Source organism: Heterocephalus glaber, unplaced genomic scaffold, assembly GCF_053883595.1.
Source record: "Heterocephalus glaber isolate CG9 unplaced genomic scaffold, H.glaber_assembly_v1.0 deba00001481, whole genome shotgun sequence".
In the NCBI taxonomy this organism is placed as follows: domain Eukaryota; kingdom Metazoa; phylum Chordata; class Mammalia; order Rodentia; family Bathyergidae; genus Heterocephalus; species Heterocephalus glaber.
In genome coordinates, this window is record NW_028258317.1 from 30,552,224 (window position 1) to 30,563,845 (window position 11,622).

Sequence of the window (11,622 nt, forward strand, 5' to 3'; positions counted from 1 at the left end):
TTGAAATTGTGATCTTCCTGTCTCAGCTGCCTAGAGTGTTGAGACTACGGACTTATACTACCACACTCAGCCCACAGGTTACATATTTTTGTCAACCAAACTATAAGTGAAGATTAACCAATATTATAGTTTTTAAATCAACAGTAGTATTCACTTAGTTAATACATTTAAATCACCTAATCCAATCGAAAAAATTTTTTAAAGAATCACACTGTTTTATGTAATCCTAGCTCCTCCTCTGGCTTGGCTTCTCTATTTCATCCTCCATTTCATGTACCTATCTCTGAAGATCATGGCAAGGCTGTAGCCTGTCCCGCCAATGTCCTTACCCTGGCCCAAGAAATAAACTGGTGACTCTGAAATGACTCTCAGTTTACTCTTCAAGGATTCAGCTACTCAGGAAAACACTGGCATTTTTACTTATGACCACTGTGTTCCTCTGCCACAGCTTCTCAGATTCTGGACCCCCAGGCTTGTACATGTAAAACAAATCCAGTTTCCTTGTGGAACCACCCACCTCAGGTTAGACAAGCTTGCCTGGCATGGAAGCAGCAATTAAGCAGTATTCTGTTGAAATCCAGTGTCCTGTCACCAGAGCAGCCCCAAGCTTCAGTCTATACACCTGGGCTGTACGAGGGTCCTGCATTAGGTAGTCGGTGTTTCAGCCTTCAGCAAGAAACAGGTGGTAGGTACTTGACCTGAAAGCAAGTCCAGGATGGAGGCTCCGGCCTTGGAATCACCTGCAGGCTAGCCCACCCAGCCATCCGACTGGCTGTCCTAGTGGAAACCCACATCATGCACGGGATACAGCAGCAAGTGTAATGACTGAGAAATGTCCTGCCACACCAGGGAACTGGACTTCCACAATTGAGGCCAGCAGAGCCACGATATGGTCAATGTTGCCACCTGCTGGCGGTACAGCAGAGTACAGCTATGATGAAGCACCTAAGCACTGATAGGCCAATTCTGCCCACACCTTGTTGAGCCTCTAAATTCAACAATCAACTCAGTACTTGCCTTGGCAGTAAAGTGACTGTATGAGCAATCACATGCCACAGTTAGCATGTGAAGTGCTACAGAAGCCTTATTTCATTTGATCATCATGGGCACAACCTAGAAGACAGGCACTATGGTATAATACCCATTTTACAAATGAAGAAAGAGAAAAGCACAAAATTTAAGAAATTGGTCTAAGAGCAAATCATAAAGAGCAAAGCCAGGGCAGGAGTCCGGCTCTTTCTTGCTTAACCATTATGAGATACTATCTCCTAATATCCCCTGGAGTCCTTCACGACATCATACTCTATTAGAAGTTTTATTGTCTCTGTGTTAACAACAGCAAGATCAAGCTGTTGACCAAGTCAGACAGCAACCACTGAAGGAGAGTCTGGATATCTGAGTGAACCTTCTCAGAGAAGAGGATTGTTCATTGATAACTTTATTCAGACTCAGGAAACAAAGACAAGACCTTGCCAGCACCAGTCCTCAGTCCCTATAAATTCTAGACTGCTTACGAAATGGCTTCAAAACCTGAAATCAAATTTTTGCACTGATTCTGCACACCCAGTAGTTCATTATATAACTTAAAATTTTTAAATGGGGACAGTCTGGTCAATTGAGGTCACTGCTAGACTTTAACAGTTGGTGGTTCTTCCCACACTTCTCCATGGACAGACCGCCAGGCTAATCTCAAAAAATGAAATCAATGTTTGACTTCATCTGAGGCTATGAAAGCATCTTACTCAAATGGTGGCTTACCTGGCCAGAATGGTTACTTCTAGCAAGGTTGAAAGCTGAAAGGGCACATTCTAACCCCTATGCTGTGCCTACTTTCCCTTGTACCTGGTCCTTGGACACTTCACCTACCCTTCCTTGGTCTCAGGAACCATGACTTTGAAACCCTGCCTCAAGGAGCTTAGTGCTCTATAACGGCATTCTCAAAACACCATAACCCAGAACATCTGAGATTCATTCATGGTAGGGAAATGGGCTGTTCTGAGTACTTCAGGCTCATGATGATATAAGAGAGCCAGAGTTAGAGCCAAGCTCTCAGTTCTGGTTGCCACTGTCAAATCTGGCAAGTGCAGTAAACAAAGCTTCATTATTGGACCAGCCTGGCTCTGAAATTTCCCAAGACTTTGAAAAATCCTGGAAGCCCAGCTCTACGGGGAGACAGTGGCTAAATGTCTCAGTCCGGGAGGCCTGTTCTAAACCTGGAATATGGTCCAAAAGGACAGTTGGTGGCTCCATCTCTGACAAGATAACACCTTTCTGCCATGGCTCCTTTGTAGGAAATGACTATGGACTTAGCTGTTCCCTCTTTACTAGAGTCACATGTTGAAGTTCTAACCTCCTGTACTGAATGTGATTGCATTTGGCAACATGGTTTTTTAAAAGTTAATTAAGGCTAAATGAGGTCATTGGGATGAGCTCTAATCCAGCAAAATTAATGAACTTATAAGAGACTGGAACACAGATATACAGAAGCAAGATTTTTGTGAAGACATATGGAGACCATGGCCATGTTCAAGCCAAGGAGAAAGACCACAGAAGAAACCAACCCCAGTGACACCTTAATCTTGGCCTTCTAGCTACCAGAAGTGTGAGGTAGTAAGTTCCTGTTGCTCATGTTACCAAGGCTACTTGTTACAGCAGCCCTAGTAACCTAATACAGTGACATTATATTTTAGAAGTCTAGACAGCTCCAGGAGATCAGAACATCCATAGCTTTGACTTAGTCCAATAGGTAGACACTCTTTGGATATCACTTCACTTGTGAAATGGCCAACTGTTCTCAAAGTTCAATGTATTTCCAGATCCCAGATTTTGATTAATAAGAAAGGTGTAATTTATTTTAAAGTGCCTCAGGTAATTCTTAAATCACAAATTTCTAAAATCTGGGCTAAGTGTAGTAGGCTGCCTCATGGCCCCTCTGTTCATCAGCTTTCTGTTGCTATGACAAAATAACTGAGAAAATTAACACAAAGAAGGAAAAGTTTATTTTGGCTCAGTTTCAGTCCAGTCATTGGGATCTATCTGTTGCTTTGAGGCTGTGGCAAGGCAGAACTTCATGGTGGGGAACACATGGCAGAACAAAGCTGTTCACTTCATGGCAGCCAGGAAACAGAAAGGAAGACATGAAGTGGCCAGGTCCCAATATCCCTCCAAGGGGATGTCTCCAATGACCTAACTTCCTTCCGCTAGGTCTCACCTACTGAAGGCTCCACCACCTCCCACTAGTGCTTCAGGCTGGTGACCAAAGAATATATGGGCCTTCGAGGGACATTTAAAATCCAAACTATTATAGTCCCCAAAAGAGATCTTACTTACATTCTGATGTCCAGAACTTCTACGTGTTACTTTACATGATTAGATTAAGGATCATGAGGCCAGGGAAATTATCTTGCATTATCTGGATAGACCCTGAATGTAATCATAAGGGTCCTTATAAAAGGGAGGCCAATGGGCTGATGCCTGGTACCAATGAAGGAGAAGGTAATGATGATAGAAATGGAGAGAAAAGGGACTGTGAGTCAAGGTGTGCCAGTGTCTCCAGAGGCTGGAAAAGGCAAGCCAATGGATTCTCCCTGGTTGCTCTAAGAGGAACCAGCCCTACTGACACCTGAGGATAACCTTGACTCATTCTAGACTTCTGGCCTCCAGAATCACAAGAATACATTTGCATTGTGTGAAGGGGCCCTATTTGAGGTAACTGTTACAGCAGCCTCAGGAAACCAACAAACACACTGAGTAAAACCATCTGAAGAGCTACTTAGAATGCAGGTGTTCTTCCCTCCTGAAGCAACTGAGATCAGTGCTGTCAAAAGTTGGTGAGCGTCTGGGGCTGGGGATTTAGCTCAGTGGCACAAGGTCCTTGAAGGTACAAGGTCCTGAGTTTGATCCCCAGTACCAAAAAAATTTTTAAAAAGTTGGTGGGTGTCTAATATCCTGAGGCTTCTGAGAGCCCAGACTGCTGAGCCCCTATCCCCAGACTTACTGTTCAGCAAGACTGGTTAGAGCCTAGAAATCTGCATTTCTAACAAATTGCCAGGTGAGGCAGATGCACTGCATACTTTGGGAAGCACAGGTTTACATGCCTCTGAGACACATCTAGATCCCATGATTACAATCCCAGGTAAAGGTCCACGGTCTACTGCAGGAACAGATTTTCTCTTTCTTCATTTTCCTTATCTTATGAGGGTCACAGCTTTTGCTTAATCCATTAGCACCAAATAAAATATTGCATTTAGTATCATTTATTGTTTCTGTATGCCCGATCACCTGTGGTAAAATAAAATAAAAACACACTTCCTCAAAGCAACAAAAAATTCTGTTATTTCTTCCTTTCTCTGGGTTGGTCAGTACACAAACCTGGCTGCCCCCATGTCTGCTCACCAGGCAGCGTCTGTCTTGGGGATGTAACCAAGGGCTTCACAACCAAGTGTGAAGTGACCCTGGTGGGGGTCTCTGGAAACAGGACACTTCCGGTTGTCACAGTGACTGGGGCGGGGGAGTGCTGCTGGCATTTTGTGGGAAGGGGTTAATGATGCGTTCTAGGTCCTGCAATGCTCAGCAAAGTACTGTAAAAGAGGAATTATCCTACCCAAAATGCCATCATGTTCCTAGGCAAAAATATGAAGGCTCATTGGTTATTTGGTTTTCAGATGGAGCCTGTGTGTTGTCACCCAGTTTCAGAGCACAATGAAGGACTTTCACTTGGAAGGCCTCTGCTGGCCTCTCTCAAGACAGCCAAAAGGGGAGTTTTAAAGGCCTGTCCTCCGCAACAGACTGTATGACTTGGTACCTCCCTTACTATCACTGTATTTGTAGCCTACCACCCACCTATAATGGGACCATATCTCCTCCTTGTCCTAGCAAATAGGGATTAACAATAATTATTTTTTCATCTTCCAGAGTAAAAAACTGGGCAATTGCCAGGGAAACCAGTATCCACTGAATGCCCTCTGGATATCAAAGACCTGTCTGGTCTTTTGCATAGAAAAGCATGCCACCTGCCCATGGCTGAAACTGGGGCACACTGTCTCCCTGAGGTCCTTCTGGATAATACGAGGTGTTAATCCTGTGGGTACAGGCCATAGCCACTCCACATGAGGTGTTCTTACCCCTCATTTGGACTGTCTCACCGCAGTGAACCCTAAGACTGTCTCAATCACTCTTACACTAGGTGGCTTCCTCCCCGCTCCCCCAACCTGCCATCCACTCTATGCCTCTAGCAGAGAGGCTCCTCAGCATTTCATGTACCAAGCAACCCCCTTAACAGCAATGTGTCAGAGGAGGGAATCCTACTTTTATCCTTCTTGCTCCAAAGTCACTGATGGACCCTTAGCCCCTGTTTAGAAATGATTCACTTAGCACTACCATCTTTTGGGTCCCCTTGGTAAGAAAGAGAAGTCATCCTTTCTTCTCTTGTCCATCATTTTTCTAAATTTTCACTGCCTCCACAGCCACCACTCTAGACTTGGGCACTATGCCATAGCTTCTAGCCTGATCTAGCTCTTTCCCCATACAGGCTATTCTGTACACAGCAGTCAAGTAAATACTTGGAAATGTAAATCACATGGTCTTCCCTGTTCAGAACCCTAAAATAGTTTTCAAAACATTTAGAATCAAATCCAAACTCTTTACCATGATCTACTTGAAGGCCCTACTGAGACAGGAGTTAGGATTATATTAAACAAGGACAGTGGCCCAAAAATGGAGTTGGGAAGCCCAAAATGGAGTCTGCTGAGTCATCTCTTTCCAGGGATCTTACAAAAACACCTGCCAGATGTTTGTGGCAATCAGGGACCTCCCTAGAGCATGACCAGTACATGATCAGGCAGGCTGCTGTCTTGAGGGCACATAGGCCCGGTGTGACCACTGCATATACTAGACTCTGAGAAGTATTTAGTTTCCTATAGTGTAGAGATCATATGGGCCCAACCTCCCTTCTAAAGCCCTTAAAAGCCCTAGATGGAAAGCCTTTGTGGGTAACCTGTGCAGGGCCCTCACAGCTAGCAGGAGCTTCACTTACTTGCTTTTATATCTTTCAAATAAATGTGCTTACAGTTTGCCTCCTCCATCCCCAGTTTTATTCTTTGCTACCACAGGACATGACCCCAATGATCCAGTATCACTACCAAGCTGCACTGACCTGACCCAATTCTCCCCACACATCAGCACTGTGAGTTAGGATTTTAGTGTATGGAGCTCACTTCTTCCTCAGACCTTGCTTGTCGCTACCTCCACTCCAACCTTTCTTTATGTCTTCACATGGTTTTTATCCTCTTTTCAGGTATTAGCTTATCTTTAATCTGCTCAAACTGCTGTAACAAAATACTATAGAGTGGATAGCTACAAACAACAGAAACATTTCTTAGTCTTGAGGTTAGGAAATCCAAGATTAAAGCAGAATCAGCGTCTGGGGAGGGCCTGCTCTTTGGTTCACAGATGGTGCTTTATCTCATGGTAGAAGGGAACAAGACAGCTCTCTGGAGTCTTTTTTAAAAATAAGGACACTATCTGCATTCCTCATGACCTAATTTGCCCCCAAAGGCCCCACTTCCTAATTCATAACACTGGTGGTTAGGTCTCAACATACAAATTTTTTTTTTTCTGGGAGGGAACATTAAAGTTTAAAATCTACCTCCCATGAAGCCTTTTCTGACTTTCTTCACCACCTCCTACATTATTCACCTTTCCTGTTTCTGGGACAAAATACCTGGCATTTTTAACTTAAAGGACAAGAGGATTTTTTAAGCTCACAGTTCATGGTTGGCTGGTTTCAAGACAGAAAATTCATAGCAGAAGGCTGTGAATGAGCAGAACTGCTTAGTTCTCAGGAGCCAGGAAGCAGAGCCCAGGGGAAGAGCAGAAAAGATATACCTTTCAAAGGCACATCTCTAACAACCCACCTCCAAGCGGGCCCCACCTAACAGCACTTTCAGCTACGATCATCAGTGGATTAGCCACTGTGCCCTCCCAACCACCTTTCCAGCAGTCTTTTAAATCTAGTCAAGTTGCAAATTAAGCTTAACCATTACACTTGCCCTCATGACTGTTGCACTCTCATACTGGTTGGTCCCCACCTCCATCCTCCAAGCAAAGTCTACAGTAAATCCTCAACTTTATAGATGAGTTACATAATACGACACCTACCAGTGATCCTGAAGAAAATAGGGATCTACTTAACTCAAAGATGCATCCCCAGTGCCTGGTAGGTATTCAGTAAATATATTTGAATAGGATTCTACCAGTGGACAGCTAAATTTGAATGACATACTACATACTACACTGTCAATCCTAAACTCTATGGTGTTTTTCACCTGAATGACCTAAAATGAGGAGACTGAATTTAAGCACCAGCCCTGTTACCATTTGTTTTTTACAAAGGGAGGTACTGGGGCTGGATGAAGAGTACAACTGGGCTGGGTGTTCTACCTGTTACTGCATTTAAATGCAACAACCCCTCCAAGTAGGTGTGGTTAGCACTGCCTCAAAGCTGACGAAGTGCAGGGTGGGAGTGGGAGGTGAGCTGCTGTGGAGAAGGTGGTGCTGGCATGTGAGGCTGGATCTCTGGGTTCCACAGCTCTTTCCTCCCCTCACCACCTAAAGCTGAACTGCAGTGGCCCCACCCCGAAGTGTGGCTTCTAAAATGACCAATGAAATGGTGATGGTGGGTCACGTTACATTCGACGTGCCAATGAACATAAATGGGAGTCAGAAGCACACCTGGAGTGTCCAGTCCAGTGGGCTCCAGGAGGAGGGTGGCTTTGGGCTCACCCTCTGCACTCCCCTTGCCTTAAGGTTGGAAGACCTGCTTACTAATGCAATTAAGCAGCACATACAGACCACATCAGAATGCCAGGCTCTAGACCCAATTCTGATATTTTCTGGGCTCTGCTGTGTTAATTCTGGACACTTTAGCTAATCTTTCAGGATCTCAGCATTACATCTGCAAAAAAGTGGTTTATGTTGTCATGTGGTCCAGCTCTACTACTCTAAGACCTAGGAATAGGATATGGTTTTTAATCAGTCTATTTTGCTGTGGACACTGGGACTGCAGGGGATGCTGCCTTGTAGTCTGGGGGATATGGTTTTGCCATCACAAATTCTCATCAACAAAGTTGTTGCCTGTTCTGACCTCAAAGACAGAAATCAGGAGACCCTGTCTATCTCTTAATTTCATATCCAGCAGCTGCCATGACCAAAAATATATATCATTCAATATTTACATCAGGACTTAAATCAGTGCCCATTTTGCACTTAAATGCAATGCATTAATATTACAAGGAAGATGTGTACCAGGCCGAATGCTAACTAGATTTTAAAGTGAGACTGTTTTAGGCAACATCCCTGTTTTTAATGGCCCTTTAAATGTATTCTTGTAAGGGAAAGGTGAAAAGCTAGGGCTTAATAAAATCTAACACTATAATTTGACTGTTTAAGCAAAGATAGTTTAACTTTAGCTTCCATACTTAAAAGCACTATCATTCAATAAGCTTCAATCACATGCAAGACAGACAACGCAATTCTCCTCCCAGCAATCTCCAGTAAAATCCCCACTTCATAGACAGGCACCTAAAGGAAACTTCCCCTTTAAAGCCAGGAATGGTGGCGTGACTGTAATCCCAGACAATGAGGCAGGCGGATCACAGATTGGACATTTTAGTGAGACCTCGCCTCAAATTTTCAAAAAAGGTGGACTGCTAAGGATGTAGCTCAGTGCAAAGCCCCTCGATTCAATCCCTAGTACTACAAAAACAAAAAACAACAAAAAAAGAAAACTGCTTCTGCCTTCTTCTCCTGACTGCTATGGGAGGGGCCTTTTATAAATAATTACTTTCAAAATGGCAAAAGAAGTTTCACTTTTAAGCCTGACTGCAACACACTCACCCTTTGCTCTCACCATAAGGGGCTCATGAGGCTTCAAGGGCCTAATACTGTACTGTAGTAGCCCTGGCTGCTTACACACCGATCATGGTGATTTGCCTGCTCCAGGGAGAGCTGAGAAGATAGCGGACCTTCTTCTGTTGCATCGGCCAGAAATTTCTACAAGCGAACCAAAAAAACCGTATTCTTGGCCAATAAGAGCCTTAAATTTTATCATCATTTTCCCTTACGCACTGTACTGTAATTCTTCTCTCCTCCAAGATAGAGAAGTGTTTAAAGGCCCCTGGGAAGCTGGCTGCAATGTTCAAAACTCTCGCTTCCTCTTTCCAGAGCTTCCACACCACAATGAGGCCTTGAGCCGAGACCTCTGAGCACTCAGGGTACAGGAAAACTGAGTTTTAACTTTCAAGTTGCAAACAAGGCTGTTTCAAGTCAGACGCCTCTAAAACGGGAGAGGTTCTAAGGAAAAGACGCCTGTACTCTTTTTACCTATTAAAACAAAATCTCAGAGCACTGCGCTGCAGGGCAAAACTTCAGGAAGGAGAAATCTAAGTTTGGAAGGGGGGGGGGGGAAGCCGGAAGCTTGCAAAAGAGCAACAACGTACTCTCCCACGTGGGCCGCAGACAGAGGGCAGAGCCAAGAGAGCGGAAGCGCGCGTCCCATAAGGTAAGAAGAGACGGTCCTAGGAGCTGCAGGCACCGGGCCGACCGGGACACCCGCTAGCTCCAGCCAGGCGCACCACCCCGAGGAGCGGGGCTCGGGAAGGGTGGCAGCGCGGGCACACCCCAGCCCACCGACTGCCCATCTCCCAGGGACTGCCGCGCCTGAGGGGGGCCGGCGCAGCTAAGGCTACAGGTGGGCGGGGGTCAGGGTCCTGGGTTCCGAGTGTCGCGCTCCAGCCCCTTCCCGCCGAGCCCCGGGCGCCAAGGCAAGGCGCACAGCCCGAGGCGCGATACCCTGGGGAGGCGGCAGGCGGGCGCTGGGCAGAGCGGACTGTGGTCGCCGGGACCGCATATCTCACCTTCACTGGCGCGGCGGCGGCCGAGGCCATGTCTGCGCGGGAAGGCGGCTGGCGGGCGACGCGTGGGGCCCGGCAGCGGAGACTGGATCGCTGTGCAGCGTGGTGGGGAGCGGCGAGAGTCCCAGCCGGGCAATGGCTCCTCCTCTTCCTCCCCGGGACAGCTGGATTGGCTGCTCCTGTGGGCTCTCCTCGCCTCCCCCCTCCTCAAATCGAGGTTCCCGTGTCCCGCCCTCTTTGTGGACCTTTCCGGTTCTCCCGGGTTCTTTTCATTTTCCATTATAACGGGCTCGTGATAGAGGTAATAATGGACACCGTGTATGGAGTGCTTCTATTGTTCCAGACTCTGCTCTGCGCTCTCATTAGCTTACTTAACTTACATACACACAAAAAGCAAACCTTTAAGGCAGAGCCGTACTCCCCTGCTTGGCTCAGTATTAGGTGTCTGCGTCGCCTCAGCCTCAAATCGTTGGGGCTGTGCTCCAGAGGTTCTCTCGGGAGGCTGGAGGTTCACTGAGGTTCCCTCTCTCTGCCAGCCCCAGAGGGTAGGGTCCGGCGGGGACGTGGCTTGCTCTTAAGATAAACCAACCTGGGCTTTTGCTGATTCCCCGTAGTTCCTTGGAGATGAAGCAGACAGAGATGGGGTTAATGTGACTCAGGGAAAACAAAAGGGAAATAGAGAGAAACATGCTACTGGATTAGTTATGTTTTACTTGTCTTCAATTTGAGAGAAAGCTTTTAAAGGAATGTGACTCTTTCCTGCTCCTACCCTGGCTGTACCAGGCAAAGCCCATCCTTAACCCTTCCAACCCCAATGTAGTATCTTGTACACATAGATTCAGAATGAAGACCCATGTCTTCATCATTCAACCCTGGAAGGACCTCACCCCCACCCCCACAACCCTATCAGCCCTCCACTGGGATAGTTTCTCACTCTCAAAGCCCCATCCCTTCCGTACTGGGATAATCCTACATAGTCTTCCTTGATGAAGTGAACACTCAAAACAAAACATTGTGTGAAAGCAATCTTAAGGGTAGCCTCTGAGATCCAGAAATGCTGCAGCTAACTCTGGGGGTAGAGGATGGAAAAGGAAAGTGATACTGCCCTTTTCTTCTATAGCAATGTTATGGTTTAGATCTAGATGTACCTGAAAATCCTCATGCAATTATATATGGGACTTTTGGGAAGTGATTGGAGTATGGGGCATTATAGCTAACTTGCTGTTAGGAGGTACAGTATACATTGGAAGAGGCAAATAACTGTGGGCATGACCTGGAAGAGTGTATCTCCCTTTCTGGGCCCTCCCTTGACTCTATCTACTTCCCAGCCACTATGAATTGAGCAGCTTTTCCTCTGCCATGCCCCTCTGCCATGCTCCTGCCCTGGAGCCAACTGTTTATAGACTGTAACCACGAGCCAAAATAAACATCTCCTCCTTGAAATTGTGAGTGTTGGGCATTGCGTCTTAGTGACAAGAACGTGACTAAGTCAGATTCTGGTCTTGGAGAAATGGAGTTGTCACTGTGACTGTACTTGACCATGTGATCTAGATGCCTTTGGAACTGGTTTGCTGGAGGAACTTATAAAGATTTGACAAGGCCAGCTGCAGAAGCAGCCCTAGAATGCTGTATTCAGAGCTCAGAAGACCGGATGCTGATGGTAGATGGTAAAGACCAGATTTAGGAGGTTTCATTTGGAAAGGACTTTATT

At 46.0% G+C, this 11,622-nt stretch overlaps 1 protein-coding gene across 1 annotated transcript in view; it reads right to left on the reverse strand.

The window, feature by feature from the left end:
* Positions 1–10,071, reverse strand: part of Mtap (methylthioadenosine phosphorylase) — a 48,739-nt gene extending 38,668 nt beyond the window's left edge. The window contains exon 1 of the mRNA XM_004838350.4: positions 9,915–10,071. Coding sequence (XP_004838407.1) covers positions 9,915–9,944 — 30 coding nt within the window. The 5' untranslated portion in view covers positions 9,945–10,071. The remainder of the gene's footprint in view (positions 1–9,914) is intronic.
* Between the last annotated feature and the right edge of the window lie 1,551 nt (positions 10,072–11,622).